The sequence below is a fragment of the Natator depressus genome, chromosome 22 (genome assembly GCF_965152275.1).
Source record: "Natator depressus isolate rNatDep1 chromosome 22, rNatDep2.hap1, whole genome shotgun sequence".
NCBI classification, from domain to species: Eukaryota; Metazoa; Chordata; order Testudines; family Cheloniidae; genus Natator; species Natator depressus.
This window is the reverse complement of record NC_134255.1, coordinates 17,976,029-18,002,982: the sequence shown is the minus strand read 5'-3', so window position 1 is coordinate 18,002,982 and position 26,954 is coordinate 17,976,029. Positions and strand designations below refer to the sequence as shown.

At 59.5% G+C, this 26,954-nt stretch overlaps 1 protein-coding gene across 1 annotated transcript; it reads left to right on the top strand.

Annotated features, from left to right (window-relative positions):
* The first annotated feature begins 62 nt into the window (after positions 1-62).
* On the top strand, positions 63-26,266 carry BACE1 (beta-secretase 1). Its single transcript, XM_074936911.1, has 9 exons — positions 63-799; positions 12,183-12,271; positions 14,944-15,160; positions 16,668-16,805; positions 17,049-17,183; positions 18,011-18,112; positions 18,652-18,801; positions 19,294-19,465; positions 20,080-26,266. Exons 1-9 carry the CDS (start codon positions 539-541, stop codon positions 20,319-20,321), a joined length of 1,506 nt encoding a protein of 501 aa, XP_074793012.1. The 5' UTR covers positions 63-538; the 3' UTR covers positions 20,322-26,266.
* Positions 26,267-26,954: the final 688 nt, after the last annotated feature.

The following is a 26,954-nucleotide window of genomic DNA, read 5'->3' as shown; positions in this document are numbered from 1 at the left end:
GGAAGCAAAAGTGGAAACTACACTTCCCAGAGATCTTTGGGGGGGAACCTTTGGCTTTGACAGCGGCCGCCACAAGTCTTTCCGCCTCCAAATCTTGATTGCAGAGTGAAGAGATTATGGTGGACTGACAAATGCCGTCTCTGGAGCCTGGAAAGTGACCGGATTGCCTGGTTTTCCCATGCTTCAGCTAACCAAAAGGAGGAGGAGGAAAAAAAATCAGCCCAGCATGACTGCTGCTTCCAGGTTCTTATTTGCACTGAATCTCCTCTCTCCTCTCCGAGGTGCTTGGTGGTTATTACTTTAGATTTACCAGTCGAGATATATCCTCACGCTGGAATGCTCTCTGCCCCGAAGATGCGACTGCTGGCTGCTGGCTTGCTATGAAGGAGCGTTTGGTGATCTGAGTGAAACTTTTACCTGGTCCTTATGCATTCGGCTTTGCAAAGGGAGGGATTTCCTTGAAGAAAACGACTGCAACAGCACCATCACCTCAGGAACAGCAAATTCAAAGGAAGGGCTGGGCAGGGCTTTCACCAAAATGGCCCAGGTGTTGCCTTGGTTGCTGCTGTGGCTGGGGTCTGGCATGGTGCAGGCCAGCCAGCCACATCTGGGGATCCGGGTGCCTCTGAGGAATGGGATGGGGACCCTGCAACAGGCCCCCAGGATGCAGCGCTCCGCTGAGTTGGGGCGGGAGGATTCCAGACAAAGAAACAGTTTTGTGAACATGATAGATAACTTGAGAGGAAAATCTGGACAGGGCTACTATGTGGAGATGACTCTAGGGAGCCCCCCACAAAAGGTAAGGCACGCTATCCACATTCCCTGGCCGCGGGGTTATTGGGTTGGTTTGCGAAGCTGAGACCAAGCCCCGACTTCACAGAAGTTGAGGCATGTGGGGTTTGGTATGTGTACCGCTGCGTGGCTGTGCTCGAGAGAGACCACACACTGGTCAAGAGAGAATCTAAACAGACTTTGAGCAGGGAAAATAGTGATTTTAGAAAGCGACGAATCCAACTGCCAGAGAGTGAGAAATACAAACTTCACTCAAGGGAATTTTGTGGCCAGAGTACAGAGCCATTATCTGTGTGGCTGCACGAGGCATTACCGATACCCATTTCAGACACAAAAAGCAGGGCCTGGTCTATTAATTGGAGAGCAGTTTATAAAATGCTCTTCATAGGTGTTTGCAAATGAAACACTCCAGGCTGTAGGACTGTGGGTGGCAATTACGTTGTGTGATGTACAAATGAGATGTCTTTTGGTAAATACTCTCCCTATATAGTCACAGAATAGGCCTTCAGTTCTGTTGATTCCTGTGTTTCATGGCTGGCTATTTTGGGCATCTGGATGATGGTGGTTGTTGAAGAACAGGTTTTACTAATATTCAGATCACCAAAGGAAGTGCAGCACAAAGAGGCGAATTCAGCCTCTCTTTTAGACAGACTCCCAGGATGTCAGAGCCCAGGGCTGCAAGACTTGGCCCCAAATGGATCCTTCAACGCTACAGGATTGTAGTGGTAACCCTGCAGCACTGAAATGCAAAGCTCCGAGCCAGCCTCTGTCCTTAGCTGACATCGTTGTGCTTAGGTTGACCCAGCCCGCAAGTAAGGAACTTGCATTGCTTGTGAACAGCAGCAATATCCAGGGGTTACAATGGTTTTCTGATGCCTTAGCAACTTCATCTTGGATTCCTATGGAGTGTAGATGTGCATGAGAAGGAGGTGGGGGGCAGGGCGTGGGGAATACAATCCCCCCCTGGAGAAACAGGTCTATTTTTAAATGACAAGTATTTGTTTTGAGAATGTCACCACAGCTGTACACCAGTCATCAGGAAGATTCAGAAATGGCAGAATTGCTCTACTGAAAACACAGACTTTCGAGAGTGGCCAGCCTGGCGCTTAGCCAGCTTTTTCTTCATTGTTTCCAGCCATCTATAAATGAAAGTGGGGTGCAGTTGTTCAGGGAACTTGAGCTTCACCCCACATGACAATTAAAAAATAGCAGAAGGATTGGGGGTTGGTGTATGGGTGCACACAGGTGTGCATGAGCATGTAGATACGTTGGGGATTGTATCTTTGTGTGTGTACGCACACACAAGCTGGCTTCTGCACCCGCTGAAATCAACAGTAAAGCTCCTCTTGACTGCAGTCATGCAGAGTCAGGTGCTAACGGAGTGCATGGGGAGGAGTTGAATGTGTAATCTGTGTGCATGTGTGAGTGGAGTATGCACACATGTGTGCATAGCATGCATGCGTTTACAGCTGTGTGAGTGCATGTGGGTGTGTAGAGTCTGAGTTTCTAGAGAATATCTCCCAGGATGCACACAGCAAACAGTATGTGCATGACAGCACATTAAGCATGTTTATTATCCACTTGGATTCGGGATGCAATTCCTGACTAGTGCAAACCTTCCAGGGCTTGTTTTGGTTTCAGCTCCTGAGTAGCTCACACTCACATGCAGTATGAGACTTGAGCCAGTGACCTGCACTGGCTATGCTGTGAGCAAATTAGCGAAGTAAAAAGAGCTGGAATTTGCAACAAGCCAGCCCCTCTCGGATTAAATAATCTGGTCAGAAGCAGGGTTTCCTTGGCCCTGGGTGGCCTTGTGTAGCTCCACCCCCTCCTTAGGGCAATGATGCTCACAGGTATCAGCATCCAGGTGGCTGGCGGGCACAGGGGGAAACCTGGGAATGCTCACAGGAGTGTCCCAAGTCGCATGGATTGTTCTTTAGGCCCAATGCTTGCCCCTGGGTGGGTGCTGGATTCCTGCTGACTTCTCTGTGAGTTGGGTGTCCCTTGGGCCAGCAGCTCAGCACGGTCCATTCCCAGGGGGCTGGTGGGAGATGCTACACAGGAAGCCCTGAAGGCTGGAGTCCTCTGGCTGGCTCCAGAAAGCTTGTGGGCAGCTGCAAGGCAAGTTGCCCCAGTTACGAGTCAGAGGGGCCAGCTCAGGGATAGGAGCATGGTCCAGTCTCTGCAGTCCATTCAGCCCTTAGCCTACTGCAGAGACAGCCCATGGGCACCAGTTATAAGATGTGGTCACTTGTCCACTGGGAGCTGCAAAGGGGCATCCCATGGGGCACATGACAGTGCACATACATGCATCGTGGGTACAGACAATGGAGGGGCTATACCAGTAATACTGTAGAGCAGATCTGGTGCTGGGCAAAGCTGGGCCTGGGATAGAGGCACATATATGGACAGTGAAAGTTTCCCCAAGCCAGTGGCTGCCCTACACCAATCCAACTCCCTGCTGGCAGCCTCGCTGTGCAGCTCCAGCCACCCCATGCAGAGCAGGGAGCAGCTCTTTAGAATGGCTAATGGGCCAGTGGGAGCCAGGTTCTGGAATAAAGAGCTCCCCTCCCTGCAACACCCTCCAAACGCATGCACATCTCTGCATCTGGCATGCCTGTCCTACCCCTGTAATATTATTATTTGCATTGCCATAGTGCCTAGGAGCCCTCTGGAAACACAATACAGCTGTAGCCTTGTGCACTCTCCCCGACAGCCACAGGGCATGACGCAGGATCAGCCCTTGTAATACAGTACAGCTTTAGGTGCTGACTGGTCTGATTGGAGCAATTGCCTGGAACCTGCCATATATCCAGACATTTTCAGTGAGACCCTCCCCTTTCCACACGCACACTCACATTTCTGAAATATTCACTCTTCGCGCAGCGCCTTTCATGTTTGGCCCCTGTCCGCAGTGGAATTTTATTTTATGTTTTTAAGTTTGAGCAAAATCCCTTCAGCAGGCATTTTTAGTGGGCATAAAGTCTATATAAAGTGTGTGTGTCTCCACATGATTTGGCTTCTACTCCTGACTCCACCGCCGATTCACTGAGAGACCTCAGTCCATTCCTCATGGGCTGGTTTTCCAAGGCAGTCGGGCACCCAGTTCCCATTGACTCTCCACAGGAGTTGAGCTACTCACTGCCTTTGGAAAATCTCCCCCTCACTCTCTCTGCTCCTCAGTTTCCCCACCTATGAAATGGTGGGGGGGGGGAAATTACACTACCCTGCCTCCCAGGGGGAGGGTAAGGCCGTGCATTAATGTGTGCAAAGTGCTTCAAGAACTACATGTGAAGGGTGCATGAAGGGTGCAGGGCAGCGGTGATATTTATTACAAATCCCAGGTTACCAAATTTCACACCCTCTTCCATGTGTTCCATCCCTGACCACTGTTCCTTTGGACAGCTTTTGAATTTTTCCCCTAGTCCCTGCTCTCTCTTGCTGCTCCCCAAAGGGAACCCTACACACCCAGCACTGCCTCTCTACCACCAAGGGGCCCGCAGGGCAGAGCCTGCCATGGATCACTGTACCACGGCAAGCTCCTTTCCCCCAGCACTGCACAGCCTCAGCTTGTAAAATACACTTGTTTCTTTTGCAGCTAAGTCCCTTATGGCAGTAGCTCTCAACCTTTCCAGACTACTGTACCGCTTTCAGGAGTCTGACTGGTCTTGTGTACCCCCAAGTTTCCCCTCACTTAAATACTTACAAAATCAGACATAAAAATACAAGTGTCCCAGCCACACCAGTACTGAACAATGGCTGACTTACTCATTTTTACCAAATATAAATATTGCACTTACATTTCAGTGTCTATACAGAGCAGTGTAAACAAGTCATCGTCTGGAGGACATTTTAGTTCGTACTGACTCCACTAGGGCTGTTTATGTAGCCTGTTGTAAAACTAGGCAAATATCTAGGCAAGCTGATGTACCCCCTGGAAGACCTTGATGTGCCCCTGGTGGAGAACCGCTGCTGTATGGGCTTCTTAGTCTAAGAGCGATACTGGGTCATGCTCATTCAGACATGAGCAGAGAACGAAGCAGTGAAGGGCAGCGACCAAGTACCAAGCTGCATCAGCAGTGCAACTTAAGTCAAACTAATTAAAAAAAGGGAAAATCCCTGCTTAAAGAGGAAGGGCCCAATCCTGCCAACTCAGAGCACTCAGCACCCACAGTGGGAGCTAAGCCCCTTACAGGATCAGGGTCAAATCGGCTTCTGAAGTTAACCAGGGCAGAAACTAAGACAGCACTGCCAAGTACAGCCCCACTAAGAATCTGCCTGTTACCAGGCCCGGGCACAAGGACTGTGACCAGCACCAGTCTGTAACTCACCTTCACTCAGCAGCCAGGCCAGTTTGTGTGCACAGCCCTGTCCAGGCACACAGGCACCTCAGCTCCCTGCTGCCCCACGCTTCCTGGCCTGTGTAGGTGGGGCTCCTTCTGCCTGCCCACCGGAAAGACCTGCAGAGTGCAGTGCTCCTACACAGCCAGTGATGCCTGGGGTCCTGACCTTAGCCCATCCTAGGGGTCCCATTGGCCATTCACCAGCAGCCTGGGGCTGCCCCTAATTTGCACATGAAAGCACACTCCCCTGTGTAGGGCTGCTGGAGGCTTTCCCAGCCCAGGAAAGACTAGCCCCAGGTCTGCTCAGGCCCTTCCTTCACACCCAGCAGTTCAACATAAGCTTCTCCAACCACCTCCTGCAGCCCCTCCCTTGAGCTGGGCTCTTTCAGCCTCTATCGAGATCACCTGTCCCACTGCCCAGCTGCATCTGATCCTCCCCTCTCAAGCCCAACTCCCGTTCTTAAAGGGGCTCCAGCTCCAAACAGGTCTGGCTAGCGGCTAGCCTCAAGCCCCTTGGCCCTCTCACATCGTGGGATGTGTCAGCCCGTGTCTTGACCTCAACGAGCAGGACGCACTCACTGGCTGAGCCATCGAGCAATACTGAGAGGTTTGCCAGGGATTGCAGACCCAGCCCAATATATTTTATAAGCCAGCCGGGCCGATGGGCGCACTCTAAGCACTTTTTTACCAAAGCTGCTGCTCCCAGATTATGATAGACTCCCGGCTTTTTCAGACCCATTAAGCACTGTTGTCACTCACTAACACCGGCTGTGGTGAGCTTTGTCCTCAGGCCCTGGCTGCATCCAGAATGCCTCCTAGAGCACAGCCTGGCTTGGGCATCACGGTGCCTTGATGGGGTCCCTGGCAGCCCCCAAGGGGTGGAACTTGCTCCCCAACAATCAGCCTGGAGGCATTTCCATTGGGAAGGCTATTTCTTGTCTGAGTCTTGCTGTCTTCCCATCACCTCCTGCATCCCTTCCGGGTTGGCCCTGTCTCCCTCACGAGGTTTCATTTCTCTGGACACTAGATTTTTATGCCATTTCAATTGTGCTGAAATTATGGGTCTGTGCAGCACCTTCCCAGGGAGTCACTATCCATAATGTATTTCATTCCACTAGGATTCTCTGTTCCTGCCATTCCCCGCCCAGTTCTAGGTTCAGCAACAAGTCAGACTTCAGAGCCCATTGCAGATGGGCAATGTCAGCACGTGAACGCTCCCAGCCACCCATAGGCCCCTTCCCAACCTCTCGCCCTCAGGAGCAGAGATGCCTCTGCAGGGAACCTGGGAGTTCCATAGACGGGGGCTCCCTCAGACCAAGGGCACCGGGGGTGAAATCCGGAGTGGAGGGCCCTCCCCGACACACCCGCCTAGGCACTGCTGGCTCCCATGTCCCCGTCCAGAGCAATGCCTGGGTGGAGTCTCAGGGAGAGAGACGTCATCCCCATGAAACCCAAGTTAACAGGGGCCTGATCCTCCTGCCTTGCACCTCGTGCTGTCGTTTACACCCCATGAAAACCACATAAAATGCTGCAATGCAGATTGGGTGCCATTTCGTGCCCATTTGGCCCAGATGTGAATGACAGTGAGGGCCAGGTCACAGCCTGTCGGACAGCGCCGGGGCGGTCCAAAGCCTTTACTCTGTTACCAGGACGCAGGTCCCAGCTACCCTGCAGATTTTACCCGTGTGCTCCCCGGGGCCTCACCGCTCATGTGCGGATGGGGTAAGGGCTCAGGCTGCAAACCATTCATCTTGCTGGGCTGATCCTCTCTCCCTGCTGCTGTATGTTGCCTGTTTAGCAGGGTATTGGTCCAGCGAGACCTCTCGTAAGTGACCACCCAAGGGACCAGCAAAAGCCAGTTGCCTAGCACAGATGGCCTTTAATTAACGATCGAACGGAAAGGCACTGGAAGCCCTGCAGAGGGGCTGAGAGGCGGTGGCTGCGGACGCCGGGTTGCCTAGTGAAGACGGGGTTCCTTAGCGCGGGTGTTGCTATGTCAGTTGCGATCCAGCTGCTGACGGTATCTCTGGGTGCTCTTAAGCCTGTTGATTTACACACACCTGAGCGGGGTTCACCTGGAGGGTGCATTAGGTGCATTAGGCTGATGTAGAGCTCCACCCTGTGAAACACGTCGCTGGGTGGTGTGAGCAGTGGCCCCCCCCCCCGCTTTTAGCCACCCCGCAGAACAGCACCGACCTAGGACCCAGGAGTGGCGCAAGGGACACTTTCTAAAGGAGATAAAGAGGGGCGGGTGGGGCTGCAGAGCAGGATTGCGGGACATTGGCAGAGCTGTGGGAGGTGTAAGGCCTGGCTAACAGGGGCCTACAGGGCTAGACAGTGGCGCGTCGCACGGCACTGAGCGAGCAGCGCACTGAGGCAGTGGCGCGTCGCACGCCATTGAGCAAGCAGTGCGGGGAGGCAGTGGCGCGTCGCACGGCACTGATCTAGCAGCGCGGGGAGGGAGTGGCGTGTCGCACGGCATTGAGCGAGCAGCGCGGGGAGGCAGTGGCGCGTCGCACGGCATTGAGCTAGCAGCGCGGTGAGGCAGTGGCGCATCGCACGGCATTGAGTGAGCAGCGCGGGGAGGCAGTGGCGCGTTGCACGGCACTGAGCGAGCAGCGCGGGGAGGGAGTGGCGTGTCGCACGGCATTGAGCGAGCAGCGCGGGGAGGCAGTGGCGCGTCGCACGCCATTGAGCGAGCAGCGCGCTGAGGCAGTGGTGCGTCGCATGGCATTGAGCGAGCAGCGCCCTGAGGCAGTGGCGTGTCGCACGCCATTGAGTGAGCAGTGCGCTGAGGCAGTGGCGCGTCGCACGGCACTGAGCTAGCAGCGTGGGGAGGCAGTGGTGTGTCGCACGGCGCTGAGCTAGCAGCGCGGGGAGGCAGTGGTGCGTCGCACGCCATTGAGCGAGCAGCGCGGGGAGGCAGTGGTGCGTCGCACGGCATTGAGTGAGCAGCACGCTGAGGCAGTGGCGCGTCACACGCCATTGAGCGAGCAGTGCGGGGAGGCAGTGGCGCGTTGCACGGCACTGAGCGAGCAGTGCGCTGAGGCAGTGGTGCATCGCACGGCATTGAGCTAGCAGTGCGGTGAGGCAGTGGTGTGTCGCACGGCATTGAGCTAGCAGTGCGGTGAGGCAGCGTCACGTCGCACGGCACTGAGCTAGCAGCGCGGGGAGGCAGTGGTGCGTCGCACGGCATTGAGCAAGCAGCACGCTGAGGCAGTGGCGCGTCACACGCCATTGAGCGAGCAGTGCGGGGAGGCAGTGGCGCGTTGCACGGCACTGAGCGAGCAGCGCGGTGAGGCAGTGGTGTGTCGCACGGCATTGAGCGAGCAGCGCGCTGAGGCAGTGGTGCGTTGCACGGCATTGAGCTAGCAGCGCGCTGAGGCAGTGGCGTGTCGCACGGCACTGAGCTAGCAGCGCGGGGAGGCAGTGGCGCGTCGCACGGCATTGAGCGAGCAGCGTGGTGAGGCAGCGGCGCGTCGCACGGCATTGAGCGAGCAGCGCGGGGAAGCAGTGGTGCGTTGCACGGCACTGAGCGAGCAGCGCGGGGAGGCAGTGGTGTGTCGCACGGTGCTGAGCTAGCAGCACGGGGAGGCAGTGGCGCATCGCACGCCATTGAGCGAGCAGTGCGGGGAGGCAGTGGCACGTTGCACGGCACTGAGCGAGCAGCGCGCTGAGGCAGTGGTGCGTCGCACGGCACTGAGCGAGCAGCTCAGGGAGGCAGTGGCGCGTCGCACGGCACTGAGCGAGCAGCGCGGGGAGGCAGTGGCGCGTCGCATGCCATTGAGCGAGCAGCGCGGGGAGGCAGTGGTGCGTCACACGCCATTGAGCAAGCAGCGCGGGGAGGCAGTGGTGCGTCGCACGGCATTGAGCGAGCAGCGCGCTGAGGCAGTGGTGCGTCGCACGGCACTGAGCGAGCAGCGCAGGGAGGCAGTGGCGCGTCGCACGGCACTGAGCGAGCAGCGCGGGGAGGCAGTGGCGCGTCGCATGCCATTGAGCGAGCAGCGCGGGGAGGCAGTGGTGCGTCGCACGCCATTGAGCGAGCAGCGTGGGGAGGCAGTGGTGCATCGCACGCCATTGACCTAGCAGTGCGGTGAGGCAGCGTCGCGTCGCATGGCACTGAGCTAGCAGTGCGGGGAGGCAGTGGCGCGTCGCACGGCACTGAGCGAGCAGCGCACTGAGGCAGTGGTGCGTCGCACGGCACTGAGCGAGCAGCGTGGTGAGGCAGTGGCGCGTCGCACGGCACTGAGCGAGCAGCGCGGGGAGGCAGTGGCGCGTCGCACGCCATTGAGCGAGCAGTGCGGGGAGGCAGTGGCACGTTGCACGGCACTGAGCGAGCAGCGCGCTGAGGCAGTGGTGCGTCGCACGGCACTGAGCGAGCAGCGCAGGGAGGCAGTGGCGCGTCGCACGGCACTGAGCGAGCAGCGCGGGGAGGCAGTGGCGCGTCGCATGCCATTGAGCGAGCAGCGCGGGGAGGCAGTGGTGCGTCGCACGCCATTGAGCAAGCAGCGCGGGGAGGCAGTGGTGCGTCGCACGGCATTGAGCGAGCAGCGCGCTGAGGCAGTGGTGCGTCGCACGGCACTGAGCGAGCAGCGCAGGGAGGCAGTGGCGCGTCGCACGGCACTGAGCGAGCAGCGCGGGGAGGCAGTGGCGCGTCGCATGCCATTGAGCGAGCAGCGCGGGGAGGCAGTGGTGCGTCGCACGCCATTGAGCGAGCAGCGCGGGGAGGCAGTGGTGCATCGCACGCCATTGACCTAGCAGTGCGGTGAGGCAGCGTCGCGTCGCACGGCACTGAGCTAGCAGTGCGGGGAGGCAGTGGCGCGTCGCACGGCACTGAGCGAGCAGCGCACTGAGGCAGTGGTGCGTCGCACGGCACTGAGCGAGCAGCGTGGTGAGGCAGTGGCATGTCGCACGGCATTGAGCTAGCAGCGCGGGGAGGCAGTGGTGTGTCGCACGGCATTGAGCTAGCAGCGCAGGGAGGCAGTGGTGCGTCGCACGGCACTGAGCTAGCAGCGCGGGGAGGCAGTGGTGTGTCGCACGGCATTGAGCTAGCAGCGCGGGGAGGCAGTGGTGCGTCGCACGGCATTGAGCTAGCAGCGCGGGGAGGCAGTGGTGCAATAGGAAAAGCCTGCTCTGAGGAGGTGCAGTGCTGAGACACTGGTGTAAGCGCTTCATTGGGACAACTCTCCCCGCTGCGGCTGGAGTGATTTTCTGATTCGCACAAGTGCATTAGCCCTCTGGCTCTGCAGATTAAGAGCAGAAGCCCCCCTGGGGCCGGTTAGACAAGGCAGTCTTGGCAAATCAGCCCAGCAGAGGCTCTGGAGTAGAAGGATACCCAGTGGAACGGAGCATCTCCCCCTGCCCCATTGCACAGGCTGAGCCCGCAAAGGGCTAGGGTCCACCTGGAGTTTAGCTGGGGGCAGCAGCCAGATCCCTTTGTGCAAATTGATGGGGAGGAGTCTGGGGAGGCTATGTCACGCCTGGTACCAGGGCCCGGAGCTGGTCTCCTTCCCTCTGTTCCACTCGCCCTGCTCCATGTTGCTCCCCTGGGATGCACAGGCTTCTGCTCGGGGTTGTGGGACTGGGAGGCGTTCAGGGAACACCCTCCTCATGTGGGTGACTGAAGGGGTTTGCTTGGCCTTTGCTCTCGTGCCTCTGAATGCCTGTCTACCCCATGCCCGGCACCTTGGACCAGTACTTGGCACTATCGGGCATGGGGACGGGTTCACTGGGCTGGACTCTTCCTTCCACATCAGTGCGGGACCCAACGCCCCAAAGGAGTTACAGGGTGGGGGTGGCTGGGGGCGATTCCCAGGGAGGGACCCTTCCCGGGGTGCCTGGATTCCCAGAACTGTCCTCAAGGGGGAATTCCCTGTGCAGGAGCAGGGCAGAGCAGGCCCTGAGCTGGATGACCCTGGTCTGATCCAGCCAGCCATTCCCTGGGCTCCGGGTTGAGCCCCTGGAGGTTGGCTGCACCGTGCCTGGCGCCCACCAGGGTGTCCTGCCGGAGTAATGCGGAGCCCTTGGTGCAGAGCTGGCTCTCCCGCCCTGCCCCAGAGGGAAGCGGATACATCCGCAGTGCCCAGCCGTGCTGCTGAGCGGGCTGGTTCCTGCAGGGTGGCGGGAGTCGGGTGTCCTGCCGCAGCAACCACTGAGCTGATCGCAGACAGCCACGGCGGGAGAGAGGCTGGAGAGCTGAGGTCTGAGGCTTCCCTGGGAATAGTGGCAGCAAGGGCCCGTTCCCAGCTGGCTTTGGCATGTGGCATGGGCAGAGGAAATCTGGGCACTGCTGCTCTCCCCGCCCTGTGAATAAATGCAACATTAAAAGCTAAGACGCTAAGAGCCCAAAGAGCACCAGAGACCAGGCCGTGGCAGGGGCTGGCTTCCCCACTGTGCCAGGCCGTGGCGGGGGCTTGCTTCCCCACTGTGCCAGGCAGGGGTGGGGGCTGGGAGTCCTGCTGTGCCAGGCAGGGGTGGGGGCTGGGAGCCCTGCTGTGCCAGGCAGGGGTGGGGGCTGGGTGCACTGCTGTGCCAGGAAGTGATGGGGGCTGGATGCCCCATTGTGCCAGGAAGTGATGGGGGCTGGATGCCCCATTGTGCCAGGAAGTGAGGGGGGCTGGGAGCCCCGCTGTGCCAGGCAGGGGTGGGGGCTGGGTGCCCTGCTGTGCCAGGCAGGGGTGGGGGCTGGGTGCCCTGCTGTGCCAGGCAGGGGTGGGGGCTGGGAGCCCTGCTCTGCCAGGCAGGGGTGGGGGCTGGGTGCACTGCTGTGCCAGGCAGGGGTGGGGGCTGGGAGCCCTGCTGTGCCAGGCAGGGGTGGGGGCTGGGTGCACTGCTGTGCCAGGAAGTGATGGGGGCTGGATGTCCCACTGTGCCAGGAAGTGAGGGGGGCTGGGAGCCCCGCTGTGCCAGGCAGGGGTGGGGGCTGGGTGCCCCGCTGTGCCAGGCAGGGGTGGGGGCTGGGAGCCCCGCTGTGCCAGGCAGGGGTGGGGGCTGGGTGCACTGCTGTTTCGTGCTCCTAAGTAACGTGCCCCCGCTCTCCTTCCCCAGCTGAACATTCTGGTGGACACGGGGAGCAGTAACTTTGCCGTGGGGGCAGCGCCTCACTCCTTCCTGCAGAGGTACTACCAGCGACAGCTGTGAGTATGGCCGGGGTGCTATGGGTGGCGGGGGCAGAGCGCGGCACTGCACTGGGGAAGCCCAGTCACCCCGCCTGGTGGCTCAGCCATGGGAGTCTCGTCCGTCATGGGGCACCCACTGCCCTGGCCCCGGAAAGCGACTCCCAGGGGACCGCCACTTTGCTCTTTCCCATCTTGGGGAGGGGGCCCTGCTCTGAGCCAGCATCCCCAGCTGTGGCAGTGCCGGGGGGCTCCCTGCTGGGCCCAGAGCCCTGGACAGAGCTAGATGCTGAGGGGTCTGTGTTCCCTGAGCTGCACTGCTGTGAGGGGAGGTCCTGGCCACAGCAGCCCAAGCAGAGAGTGCGGTACCCCTCTCCACCCCCTCCACCCCCCAACCTGCCCTCCCTCCATGCGGCCCCATCTGCTGCTCCGGGCTCCACTTCTCACAGAATCACGCCCTGAGCTGACAGCAGCCATCGCCCTCAGACTACAGCCCCCAGGAACACTCCCTCCCTGTGCCCACAGGTCAGGTCGGTCAGTCATCCCACTTCGGAGAGGGCACCTTTCACAGCCTGGGGCCCAGGGGGCTCTTGCGGGGCCGGCTCACTCTGGCATGGAACCCACTGGGGGCTGTCTGGGCTCCCCCCTTGGGCAGGGTGGCGGTTCTGTGCTCAGCCCCAGGAGCTGCATGAGGCGAGGCTGCCCCTCGGCCCCCGGCTAGCACTCGCAGAGCCCTGGCTGTTCCCCTCCAGGGAGAGGAACTATGGGCAGGAAAGGAGCCGGCACATGAGGCTGGGGCAGGGGTGCTGGCAGCAATGGCCAGGTTTATTCGCTGGGCCTGGCCCAGGGCCCCCAGCGTGCTCCCATGGAATAATGAGATGAACCATCGCTTCACATAGCACGAACAGAGTGAGCTCCAGCTCCAGGGCCGGCCTGAGGGATCACTGGCCTGCATGCACCAGGCGCCAATGCCCAGTGTAAACGTGCAGTGAGCCCATCCACTGCAGCAGAGCCACTCCAGATTTCCAGCCGGGTGACTGACAGGAGTCTGGCCGCCTGCCTGGAACACTGTTTATCACTGTTCTCTGACGTCAGACCCCCTCCTCCATCTGCCGCTGCTTGTCCCCCTCCACCCACCACCGCAGTCCGTTGGTGTCATTGTTTGCAGACCCTCGGGGTCCCAGCTGGCAGCAGGACCCCGGTACTGGGAACTGCACACGCTCCTCGTGAAGGCGTCCCGGCTCAGGCAGCCAACGCTCTAGCTAGACCAGGAAGAGGGCGGCCCAAGGGACGTGTCTGCCCTCACCTTGCAGACGGGGAGCAGAGCCCAGGGGGTGGGCATGAAGGGAGGCAGTGGCAAAGGTGGGAGCTGAGCCGCAGTCTGGTGCATCGGCCCCCGGCCTTCCTGGAGCCGGCTCTGAGCGTGTAGAGCCGTGTCGCTCAGTGCCCCTCTCTCCCCAGATGCACCCCTCTGCTGCAGTCTGGAGCAACGCACAGCCCCTGGACGTGGGGCACCACCCTTGAGACTGCCTCTGGGAGAGCATCTGGGGTCCTTGGTGCTGAGCCTAGGAATCGCTCCCCAGGCCAGCCGCATGGCTGGCTCCTGCGTGCTCCATCGCTGGGATGCCCCAGGCAGCTGCCGGCCTGGTGGGGAACCGGAGGGGGCCTGTACAGGCCTCTCCCTGGCAGGTGGGGGCAGAGCAGCCCCCTCCTGTGCACTGTATGTGCCGGGGCCCCTGCTCTGGCCCTCGAATCCCAAGGCTGGCAGTGCCAGGCATGGCGCCGGCCCGGGCTCAGGGCCAACACGGCCAGGTGCTGGTCAGCCTCCGTGATGGCAGCGTATGCGCTGGGGCGGTACTCAATGGCCCCTTTCTGTGCCGAGCGGGGCAGAGGAGATCCTCCCCCACCCCGCCTCTCCTGCCACATTACAACACTGCCCGGCCTCCGGGCCAGTGGGCACAATGTCTGGGCTTGTTCCTCGCCCGCCCCTTGGCTGGGCCCATTGTGCTCCCCTGGCCCTGGCCCAAGTGTCTGAGGAGGGGGAGCTCCCCCACGCCCTAGAATCAGCCCCATGGCTCAGAGTGCCCTGCGCACGGACAGCTACAATCCGGTCCCTGTGCGGGGACCACGCCAAGGAGCATTTGGAGCTGTTAGCGGGCTCCATCTTGATGGGCCCCTGGCCTCAGGGTGGGGCCAGCAGCAGATGGGGCCTATGGGGATGCTGCAGTTCAGTCTAGCCTGGGCACCTCTGGTGTCCTGGGGAGGGGGAGAGGGGGTCATAGTCCAGCTGTGGAGATGCAGGTGGGCTGGGGGCCCATTGTGTGTGTGTGTGTGGGGGGGTGTCCCTGGTACCTGCTTGTACGCACACCCCGAGGGACGCAGAGTCACAAACACACCGACACACAGGCCAGTTCCCAGACACACACATCCAGATTCACTAGCGTGTAGCCCATATGTATGGCTGCTCGCACACACACACATACATACATGTGAGTTCACAATCCCTCCACTCGCAGACACACGTGGAGATTTGCACATTCACCGGTTCTCAGCGCCACAATCCTGGGGGTTCACTGGCCCCGCCCAAACTGCCACCCCCCTCCCAGGCCCCTGCCCACTCCCCCCACTCCCACCCTTTCCCCAGCTCCTCCCATGCCTGATGGCTTTCCTCTTGTCTTTGGCATTCGTTGCAGGTCCAGCACCTACCGGGACTTGCGGAAAGGGGTCTACGTGCCATACACCCAGGGCAAATGGGAAGGGGAACTGGGGACGGACCTGGTCACCATCCCCCATGGCCCGAATGTCACAGTCCGTGCCAACATCGCTGCCATCACAGAGTCAGACAAATTCTTCATCAACGGGTCAAACTGGGAAGGGATTCTGGGGCTGGCCTATGCAGAAATCGCCCGGGTGAGCATGGCACCGCCAGCCTGGATGGGGTTCAGCACCACAAGACCTAGGAGGGGCCAGGCAGCTACTGTGTACGGGTGCTTATCCAGCACCTCAAACTCTGCCCCACAGCCACTGGCTCTGTTAATTCTCCCCAAACCCAGCCCCTCGGCCCCCGGCTCGCTCACTGGACCCCAAACCCGGCCCCTCAGCCCCCGGCTCTGTCACTGCACCCCATACCCAGCCCCTCAGCCCTCGGCCCCCGGCTCAGTCACTGCTCCCTAAATCCAGAACCTCGGCCCCCGGCTCAGTCACTGCACCCCAAACCCGGCCCCTCGGCCCCCAGCTCGGTCACTGGACCCCAAACCCAGCCCCTCAGCCCCTCGGCCCCCGGCTCAGTCACTGCACCCCAAACCCGGCCCCTCGGCCCCCAGCTCGGTCACTGGACCCCAAACCCAGCCCCTCGGCCACCAGCTCTGTCACTGGACCCCATACCCAGCCCCTCAGCCCCTCGGCCCCCGGCTCAGTCACTGCTCCCTAAATCCAGAACTTCAGCCCCCGGCTCAGTCACTGCACCCCAAACCCGGCCCCTCAGCCCCCAGCTCTGTCACTGCACCCCATACCCAGCCCCTCGGCCCTCGGCCCCCGGCTCAGTCACTGCACCCCAAACCCAGCCCCTCGGCCCCCAGCTCAGTCACTGCACCCCAAACCCAGCCCCTCGGCCCCCGGCTCGGTCACTGGACTCCAAACCCAGCCCCTCGGCCACCAGCTCTGTCACTGCACCCCAAGCCCGGCCCCTCAGCCCCCAGCTCTGTCACTGCACCCCATACCCAGCCCCTCAGCCCCTCGGCCCCCGGCTCAGTCACTGCACCCCAAACCCGGCCCCTCGGCCACCAGCTCTGTCACTGCACCCCAAACCCAGTCCTGTGCCCCTCAGCTACCAGCTGTGTCATTGCACCACAAACCCAGTCCTCCAAAAAGGAGAGCAATAACACCCTGCCTTTCTCCAGTCCTCCCACAAGGCAGCTACCTAGTGCTGCCCCCATCTTACAGAAGGGGAAACTGAGGCACAGAGAGAGGCTGCAGTTTGCCCAAGGCTGTAGCAGCGATGGGACCAGAACTCCTGTGTCCTGCCCCTGAGGCCTGGCTGTAACAGTGACCCAGGACTCGCTGCTCTAGAGATGGGGAATGAGGCTATCCCAGACGGTCGATATTTCCTGGCTGCCATCAGCCAGACCTAAATTCCCGGCTGCAGCCCTCCTGGCTGCTCCTTGCCCTGCCTGCGGCACGCCTTGCTGAAGCAGGCCAAACCCCTCTCCTCTTAGCTCTGCTGTCACCTCCCGCCAGCCCCTGGGGGAGCTGGCTCCGGCTTTCAGAACTGTGTCAGCCACCTTGAGCCCAACACCAGGTCTCTCTGTAGCAAGTGCAGGGGAATGGAGTCAGGCCTCCGTGGGGTCCCCGAGGAGCGCTCCCAGGCTGCCCCGTCTCCCGGCTGCTCACAGCTCTGCGGTTCTGTCTCCCCCATCAGCCTGATGACACCCTGGAGCCCTTCTTCAACTCGCTGGTGAAGCAGACCCGGGTGCCCAACATCTTCTCCCTGCAGCTCTGTGGGGCCGGCTTCTCTCCCAACGAGTCCGAAGCCCTGGCGTCAGTTGGGGGCAGCATGGTGAGTGCACAGGCTCAGCTCGGCGCTGGGACCCTGGGCTCGGGGCGGTGCCAGGCGCCGGCCGCAGCAGTGCCATGCGGTCACGAGGCAGAGAGCGCCCCCACCCATTACTGGGAGGGGCCCCTCGGGGCTGGTTCCAGAGTCAGTGTTCTCGCTGGTTCCCCATCTCCTTTTCCGCAAGCCCCTGTGGTTGGGCCCTGCTCCCGGGGCTGATGGCGGCTCACACCTCTCTCCCGGCTGCAGATCATCGGGGGCGTGGACCACTCCCTCCACATTGGCAGCATCTGGTACACACCCATCCGCAAGGAGTGGTACTACGAGGTCATCATCGTTAAGATGGAGATCAATGGGCAGGACCTGAAGATGGACTGCAAGGAGGTGACGGGGGTGGCGAGGGGCTGCACGAGCGAGGGCCACGTACCTCTGGGGGGCACTGAGAGAGAAATGGCAGGGACTGTTCGCCTGCCCCCTGGCACACCCTGACTCTCAGGCCTTCCGTGGCACTGACGTATTACCACAACAGGGATGGAGGCAAGGGAGGCTGGGCTTACAGCTCGCACACTATGTGGGTCTGGCTCCCTGCAGACCTGTGGGGCGCATGGGGGGTGCCAGCACCCCCAGGCCCTACACACTGAGGCCCGTTGTGCCCAGGAGAGGGGGGAGGCTGGAGGCAGCACAGGGCCCCCCACCCAGAGCAGTACGATGCGGACAGTGAACGGGGTGAGTTGTTTGTGTGCAGGCCCATTCCTCGTCCAGAGCAGGGAGATAAATGTTTCTCCAGGTGCAGGCGCCGGCCCCGCAGCCAGCACACATGCCTGGCCCTGGATTAGTACATGTGACAAATCCCCTGTGCCCATGCACTGCCGGGGAGCTGCCCGCTGAGCTCTGCAGCCAGACATGCGCCGTACTTTGCCTCCCCGGCTGCCTTTGGCAGTCTCCATGTAGCCAGCGAAGTTCTGCTGGGACTGTCAGTGATGCCGGGGGAGTCACGGGAGAGCTGGCGGCTTGGCAGCGGGAGGCGACCTGCTCAGCTGGAATCAGCCCAAGCCCTGGGCTTTGACCCTGCCTCCCTCAGGAACAGTTGCTTAAGCCTGATGGCAGCCTCCTGGCTTAAGGTGGGAGCAGGGCGGGTGCTGCCTCGGGGGGGCCCATGGAGAAGGAGAGAAGCAGGGGCTGGTGCTTCATTCGCCATGTCGCCCCCACAGTATAATTACGACAAGAGCATCGTGGACAGCGGGACCACCAACCTCCGGCTGCCAAAGAAGGTGTTTGAGGCTGCAGTGAAATCCATCAAAATGGTGTCTTCGGTCAGTATCGCTCTCTGACAAACCCAATCCCCTCCCTTCCCCAGCCGGATCCCTGGTGAATGCCGAGGGCCCCAGAGACCAAGCCATTGTGACCCGGCGCTAACAGAGTGCTTAGCAGACTGTATTCCGGGATCACTTTGCCCACCACTGAAAGGCAGCCCCCTCTGGGGTAAAAGGTGGCAGCTGGCTAGGACAGGAAGAATGCTGTTTCCGTTTGAAACGGCAAGGAAACTTTGGAAGGTGAGACACTTACAATGTGAGCTGACACGCGGCTCGGAGGCTGTGGGCAAGCAGCCCTGCCCTTGTGGAGAGCGCCATGACACCTGCACAGAGCACAGACTGACAGGGCCTTCCTTTCATGTCTCAGCTAAAAGAGTCTCTAGCATGACAACACCCCACCCCCGTCATCAGCTCCGCCCTGGAGGGAAGGGTCCCCGCACTGACACCCAGCCCCTGCAGCCCCTGCACTGACACAGTCTAGCCCTGCGTCACTGAACACCAACACGATCTCACGGTCTCTCTCCTTCCCCACGGGGCAGACGGAGAAGTTCCCGGATGGCTTCTGGCTGGGGGAACAGCTGGTTTGCTGGCAAGTCGGCACTACCCCCTGGCACATCTTCCCAGTCATATCACTCTACCTGATGGGCGAGGCGACAAACCAGTCCTTCCGGATCACCATCTTACCCCAGGTGGGTCCCCGGCGGGGCACGGCAGGGCGCTCACAGGTAGCACTCGGATAGGGTGTGAGCAGGAAGGAGCCGCATAGCTCAGTCCCTGAGGGTCTGCAGGAGCAGCAGCCCTTGGACATGGGCCAGCACCAGACGTCCTGGATTTTATTTGGGAGGCGAGGGGCTGACAACTCAGAGTTGGCCCTCCTCTCTCTAATGGGCTAAGCCAGAACTTGGGAGCCCAGCACCCCAAACATTTTGGGGGGGGCAATTTGAAATACAGCTCATGTGGGCCCCTCTCCAACACCAGCTCTGCTGGCCTGGGCATTGTCGAGTGAAGGGGGCTGCCTTGGACTCAGAGTGGTAAAGCCCCCGGCCCAGGAACAAGTCCCCGGCCAGTGAGCTGGGGCTACAGGGAGGTGGCTGCTCCTCTCAGAACGCAGCTGGAAGCTGGAGCTCTCTGCTCCCCGCCCCCAGGGGCTCTGATAACACCCACCCCCGGTCTCCTTCCAGCAATACCTGCGCCCCGTTGAGGACGTGGCCACATCCCAGGATGACTGCTACAAGTTCGCCATCTCCCAGTCCTCCACAGGCACCGTCATGGGCGCTGTCATCATGGAAGGCTTCTACGTGGTCTTCGATCGTGCCCGCAAGCGGATCGGCTTTGCCGTCAGCACCTGCCACGGTGAGGGGAGGGGCGTGCAGCGCAGGGGAAGAGCCAGGGGCTGGCAGGGCATTCGGGGGCGGGTGGTAGCGTCTCCACAGGGCTGAGATCCTGGCTCATTCTGGTGTCCTGCAAGCAGGGGGGTGGCTGCAGGAGAGGGGGAGACGGCAGTGCCCCCCGGGTCACCCAGCTTCCCCTCTTCTGGTTGCAGGAAGGAAGGGGGCGGTGCTGGTCCCTGTGGGGCAGACGCATCCGCCCAGCTGAGCCGTGGGTCCATGTGGTTAGAGGGGGCAGGGGACAAGAACAATTGTTGCTCACAGTTGGTGCAGCCCATGGAGCTCTGCAGCCTGGCCCACAGCTGCCCTCATCCTTCGTTTGGTGGCTCCGGGGCCGCCCCAGGCCAGGGACGAGCTGGGGGGCTCGCAGGGGGCCCACTCATGCCACTCCGACGCGGTTTCTGAACAGTCAGGCCTGTGCATACAGGGTAGCTCTGGTCTCCCTCCTGGTGACCAGGGCAGCTGAGAGTGCCAGCGCTTCCCCCTGCTGAGCAAAGTGTAGCCACAGCCCCCGCAGCAGCCACCCACGGCCCCCGCCTGGCCATCACTGGTGCACTGAACGGGGGGTCCCATCCGCAGTGCACGACGAGTTCCGGACGGCGGCGGTGGAGGGGCCCTACGTGCACCCCAACATGGAGGACTGCGGCTACAACATCCCGCAGACAGACGAGTCCACCCTGATGACCATCGCCTACGTCATGGCGGCCATCTGCGCCCTCTTCATGCTGCCGCTGTGCCTCATGGTCTTCCAGGGGCGCTGCTTCCGCTGCCTGCGGCGGGACCACGGTGACTTCGCCGATGACATATCCTTGCTCAAGTGACGCCCGCTCTGCGGGCGCGAGGGAGCAGCCGGCGCGGGGAAGGCAGGGAGGGAGGGCATGAGCTGAGCTCACCGGCACAGGCTCCTCTGCCCACAGAGTTTGGCTGGAGCTGGAAACAGCACCAGCCATTGCCCCAGGCCAGAGCCGGGTCTGTTCTTCCCCTGCCCCCTCCAGCGGCTCAGCCAACACTGCCTGGAGCTGTTGGCTCTGCCCTGGGAGCGGGCATCGGAACAGCGCCGCCGGGGTTCTCAGCAGCAGGCCAGGACGCTGGGCCTGTCGGCAGGTTTATACGGTCACCGTAGAGTACATTGAAGCTTGCTCGCTGTTTAACTTCCCTCCGTGTGTGGCAGCCCCGGAGAGCCTGGGAATCAAACCCCTTTGCTCTCTGGCCAACATGGACTCGCTCCCTCTCCCTGTTTGGGATACAGCCTCGCCAAACCACAGCCCTTGTGCTCCAGGATACGCCGAGGCCACACTACGCCCGGGCTCTGACTCACGTTTGAGCCCAAACCCCACTTCCGTCCACACACAAACCCGTCTGACTCGGGTCAGCCAGCACTCAGGACCCTGCCGGGGATAGGCCTGAGCCCTACAGTGGCTCGGGTCCAAGCCCTGTTACACTGCAGTGTGGACGCAGCTCAGACCCGAGTCGGACGGTCTGTGTCGTTCAGCATGGACCCGGGAGCACGGCGGGGAGAGCCGGGTGCAGCAGCTGTCAGCCCAGGTTTCCAGTGCAGCCTGGAAACACCAGGTGCACAGCCCAGGTCCACCAGACCCGAGTTTACAATGGAGCGTAGACACACACCCAGAGTCCGTAGGGGAATCAGCCCAGGTCTGAGCATTGCTTGTTAGCCGCTGCTGCTGCAAAGCCAGCAGAGGGAGCCCAAAACATCGTTTTTGTGTAGGGCCTACATAAACCGTGGTCATTACATCTTAATAGTTTGGGTTTTCAAAAATTGTGAACAGTTGTAGATTCTAAAATAGCCATTTAAAATCCAGGGGATATTCCTCCCCAGGCAGCCACTAATTTACGATGCCAACAGGTCATGATTTAGGCCTCCTCTCCCAGGAGGTGCCCCTTTCAAATCTCCAAGCTGGAAAGACCTACCCAATAGCACCTTCACTCCCGCGTCGGGAGGGACTGGGCCTCTCAGCTAGATCCCAGGAGCCGTGGTGAGCCTGGCCTCTAGCAGCGAGTCAGCCTAACAACCCAGCTCCCCTTTCCCCTGGCAGACACTGCTGGGACAGACACACAGTGGAATTCAGGAGGGTCCATGCTGTCCAGTGCGGTGTGTGTGCGTGTCGCTGTCCTGTTTGCTGCAGCCCCCTTCTCCCCACCCCACCCACCCTCATCTGGTCCTCGTGGGATGCCTACATGAGCTGGACTCAACCCCTTGCATCTCAAGGGCCCTTGGCCATGGTGAAGCGGGAGCAGAGAGAACGGATCTTCCCCAAACTGGCTCCTGCATCTCTTCCGCGCCTCCCTCTCCTGGCTCTGGGGGCCCCACTCGGGCCAGCCCCCTCCTCACAGGGGGGTTGAAGGCTGTGGTGTGCAGCCAGTGCTTAATTGGTAATGAAAGAGGTGCTGAGGCTCAAGCCATTTTTTAACTTTCAGAACTGACACAACAAACCCTGAACTGCCGAGCCTCGCTGTGCTGGGGCTCAGCCCTGGCAAGCCCCGGCACAAATTAGGCACTGTGTGCAGCCACCACAATCCCATGCTGTTGTACGGGGAGCAGGACAGCCGTCCCAGCAGTGAGTGCCGGGGTCTGCTGGTGGGCCGAGGAGCTTTCTCTCCAGGCCAGCTGTCCGTGCCGGGGCTGGAGACGGGCGGCTCGCTGCGGGCTGGTGGAGTGAAGTCCGGGCGCCTCAGGCTGCTAGGGGGGTCTCTGCTCCAGGGCTTGCAGCTTAGACCAGTCAACGTAGGGGTAGGTCGCTGCCCCATCCTGCAGCTCGCAGGGAACAGCTGCTTCGCTGCTCTCCCCAGGAGAAGGGTCGCTGAGGGGGCAGCTCTGGCAGCCCTGCTGGCAGGACCGGCTCTAGGCACCAGCAAAGCAGGGACGTGCGGGGGGCGGCACGTTCCGGGGGCAGCGTTCCGGCCATCCTTTTCATTCGGGGCAGTGGCGCTCTCGGGGCCGCGCCCCTTGGACGGGGCGAGGGCGCCGCGCCCCCGGCCGCAGCGGGAAGGGGAAGCCCCGGCCCTGGGATGCTGAGCTGCCAGGGCCCAGCCGCTCCCTGGGGAGGAGAGGGTGAGTCCTGCCGGGGAGCCGGGGCTGCGCCCCCGCATCTGCTCACCGGCTGCTGCGCAGCCTTGGGCCACCCCTTATCTCGGGGCTTCTCTGCCGGGCGGGGCAGGGGGGAGCCCCTGCAAGCGCTGGGAGAAGGGGACCTCACTCCCCCTGCTTCCAGCACCACCTGCGAGCCCCAGCCCCACCTCAGCTTGGGGGGCAAAAACCTGGAGCCGGTCCTGGCTGCTGGGGTCAGGGAAGGGATGGGGGAGGGGTACAATGTCCCTCCACTTTTCTATCTCTTTGGCCCTGGGAAGTGGATTGGGGCAGAGCCCTCTGCCCTCCCGTCCAAAGACTGGGGGGAAAGGTGGGGGCAGGGCAAACCATCCATTCCCCTCATCTCTGCCTGGGCTGCAAATCCTGGGAAAGGGCCTAACCTCCTCTGGCTCCCAGCTCTCCTGCCAAGCACGGCACACCGAAGCTTTTGACGGGCCTTGCCCTGCAGCACCAGGGAGAGAACCAGCAGCCTCTGCTGGGGCGGGGTGGAACCCAGCCCCAGGACAGGACCAGCAGCCCAGGAAGGTGTGGAAGCCACGAAACCAAACTGTTACCCGGCCTGCTTGGGAAAGCCCCTGGAAAGCCAGAGCAGAGTCCGCGGGTCGCCTCCTCCAGGAGCCCCTCCACAGAAGGCGTGCAGCACGAGACAGGCTCGCCTCACACTGCACTGGTCACGAGGGGGAAACCCCTTCCCTGCGCTGGACTTAACCATGCAAGGTGATTCGCTCCTGGAATATCTGCCTCTGGCTGCAGTGGGGGAAGGCCCCAGCCCACCACACTAAATAGCTTGTTACTTCACGGGGTCAGCAGCAGCCTCACCATCATCATTATTAGTGTGTTTGAAACACATGGTTTTACTTAATTTTCCTTCTCTATAATGGCAAAGGGCCAGGGATGTTGTGCTCGAGCAGAGGGCAGCGTGTGTACGTAGCAGGCTGTGCTGTATGTGAGTGTACCAATAATGAATGCTTCTTGCCTGTACAATATATACATATTTTTATATTTTTAATCTAGTGCTGAAAGCCCCTGGTTCATTGCAAACCCAGCCTGAGGGGGTTGGTGGGTTTTTAAGCTCCCTGCTTTGGTTGTGGGCAAAGGAGCCAGGCTGCAAGTCAGGGATGCTTAGCAGTGGTTTGTCTGATGGAAGCACTTTATGGATCGTTGGCGATCTGGCATTTGTTGTGATGGATGTATCTCTTGTAATATATCTGGCGAAGGTGAGGGGGGCACTGGGTTGTGGGAGGTGAAATTAGATCACGCACACAGCAGTGGTTCACAAGCCAAAACAGTATATTGCTCAAGGCTGTTTTTGCTTCTGTCCCATTTCTGTTCAAGTAGGTTTTCCTACTACATAAGAACCCCTCATCCTGAATCCCAGTGACCAAGGCCTGCACATTTTGCTTCAGTTCTGGTACTAATTGTTGCTTTAAAAAGCAACTTTGTTCCTTCCCAACCTGGGTTCTTTTCCTACTTAATCCTGCAGGTGACTCCTCCTGGGGAATTGGTAACACAGCTGTTCCTAGCACAGCACAAGGTGATGTGTAGGCCTTCATGGTGAGACTGAAAAGGACCAGAGCAGCCTGGGCAGGGGAAGGTGCTCAGCCAAGCACAAATACCTGAGCTTTTAGTGAATGAGACAACCAAGGAAACTAGCTGTTGGTAGGAACATGTGCCCAGCCTGGGAACTGCTTATTACAGAGCTTTGCTAATGCAGCTCCTAAAGGGGACTTGGGGTTTAACGTGCCACTAAATGGCCCAGCAAGATAAAGCTGAGCCATTCGGGAGGAATGCAGAACTGTTTCACTTTGCAGAGAGGCTTGGGAGGTGGGGGTTCAGATCCCAGGTGTACCTCACAAATGTATAGTAGCACCACACCCTGCTGTTCTGCAGCAGCTTCATTGTCAGGTGGAAGTGCAGGGGCAGCTGCAACTGTGTAGGAACCATTGACTCCTAAAGAGGGTAGAGAAGAACCTCTCTTCAGTGGAAACCTCTCACCTGCTAGCTGGGATCCAGAGATGCTGTGCTGGTGGGAGCAGCATTACTAGAAACTTTCCATGCACGGTGCAAGAACCTTTCCAAGGGCAGCAAGACAGCGCAAGATGGAGGACAGACTGCAGGGCTCTCCTCTCCCCCAACGGCAAGTAACTGACCATGAGCACTAGCCCCAGCTGATTCCAATATGTGACCCTAGCTCAATGGCTCCGACAACAGCAAATCTCCCTACCCTACTTTATTTTTTCCTGGGATGATTGGAGAGGAGCTGCTGCCATGACCCCCAAGGGAAGGCTCAACAGGGCTCTGAAGAATTTCAAGGGGCAGCAGCAAGGAGTGTAGGCCCAAATTTGAGCCTTGGTGGAGGAAAAAGAAAGCATAGGCAGGTACAAGAGGGACTCTGGCATGAAGTGTTTTCAGGAATTTTTGCTTTACACATTGATGAGAATCATCCTTGTTTAAAAATGTTAACGTTCCCCAGCAGCACAGGGAGAACTAACAGTATGAAAAGTGACGAGCAGGGGGCTGAGGTGGTCCGGTGGCTCTTCTATGTAAATATTCCTTAAAGAAAGCAGCAAGAAGTCCCTGGAGTGAGTCACTAGCGAAGGAACCAGCACTGGGTAGCCAGAAACCTTACAAACAGGCCGGACCAAGTGAACTCTGGCTGTGGGTACAGCTGCAGCACCCCACCCCCTCTCACTCTATGAACCTACTTCGCTGTTGTTTGCAGTGTTGGTCCCAGGGTAGAGAGGCACGGGGGGGTGAGGTAATGTCTTTTATTGGACCAACATCTGTTGGTGAGACAGACACACTTTCAAGCTTATGGACAGGTCAGCCCTGCAGAAGAGCTCCGTGTGGCTCCAAAGCGTGTCCTCTCATCAGCAGAAGTTGGTCCAGTAGAAGATATTCCCTCACCACCCCCATCACCGCACTGCCCCCCCCCACCCCCCGTGTCTCCCTACTTCACGAGACACAGAGGCTTTGCTTTTGCCAGCACCATCTGGTTCTCATAACTTGCTCCAGTCCTGCACTCAGGGAGCAACCCGACTCCAACCAAGGGGGAAATTATGCAACTGCAACCTCCACACCCCAGTGCCTGCCCAGAACACCTCCGGGACACCACTCAGTTTGGACCACTGCCTTTACATGTCCGTGTGTGTGCAGAAATTCACTGACGGGCCAAACCCAGCCATGCTGCATGTAGGTGACACTTCCATTGACTTCAGTGGAGTTGCAGCTGCTTACACCAGTGCTGACTTTGTCCCAAGGACTGTGCAGAATCTACAAAGTAGGGGCCAGATCCTGAGAGGTGCTGGGCACCATTAACTCCCATTGAAATCAGTAGCAACCACTCTTGTTATGCCAGCCCGATGTAGAAAGAAGTGCTCAGAGGGGGCAAGTTGGGTCTTGAAAGCTTTGTTATTCTGAGCTGCAGCGCAGCCAGCTTTATCACCTGAAGAACTCCCTTCCCATGGGCCCTGGGTTAGAGTAACAGGAGACTGCGAGGACCACACCATGCGTCCAACTCTCTGTCCAATTATTTGGGGAGCGGGACGAGGACTGGGGATAGTTACTCTTCGTGGCTACTATAGACGCCCATACTCTGTAACCCTAATGTCGATGTACGAATAATGAATGTTACACAGTAAATTATTACATTAAACAGAAAAGCCTTGTGTTCACAGCCTGTTCATTGCCTGAGGGGCAACTCAGAGCATGCAAGGAAGGAGATGAGGGAGGGTTGCGGGGGACTTTGAGCTGCTGAGGGCTCTTTAGGATTAGGGCGGGTAAGGGAAGTGCCTGACTTGAGTGGAGAACTCAATAAGATGCACTGAAGTTGTTAGTGAGCACAGATGTCCCACTGGGTAACGGTGTGGAGTTTGAGTTAGCAGTTCAGTATTCCCCTTATTGTATGTTCTCAACAGGTGGTTCCAAAGAGGATGGTTCCAGACTATTCTCAGTGGTAGAAGAGGACAGGACAAGGAGTAATGGTCTCAAGTTGCAGTGGGGGAGGTTTAGGTTGGATATTAGGAATAACTTTTTCACTAGGAGGGTGGTGAAACACTGGAATGCGTTACCTAGGGAGGTGGTAGAATCTCCTTCCTTAGAAGTTTTTAAGGTCAGGCTTGACAAAGCCCTGGCTGGGATGATTTAATTGTGGATTGGTCCTGCTTTGAGCAGGGGGTTGGACTAGATGACCTCCTGAGGTCCCTTCCAACCCTGATATTCTATGATTCTATGGATGGCTCACAGGTCAGGCATGAGGTAGGGTGAGGGAGAACCACTGATGTATTACACTGCAACACAAATTCCACTAGCAGCTCATGCTTTTCTCATATGAATTCATAGGTTGAAA

Excerpts from the sequence above, each read along its gene's own strand:
- BACE1 (XM_074936911.1), top strand. The coding sequence starts at position 539 with ATGGCCCAGGTGTTGCCTTGGTTGCTGCTGTGGCTGGGGTCTGGCATG. Across the intron at positions 12,272-14,943 it reads AGGTACTACCAGCGACAGCT|GTCCAGCACCTACCGGGACT; the intron begins GTGAGTATGGCC and ends CATTCGTTGCAG. Across the intron at positions 17,184-18,010 it reads TGAAGATGGACTGCAAGGAG|TATAATTACGACAAGAGCAT; the intron begins GTGACGGGGGTG and ends TCGCCCCCACAG.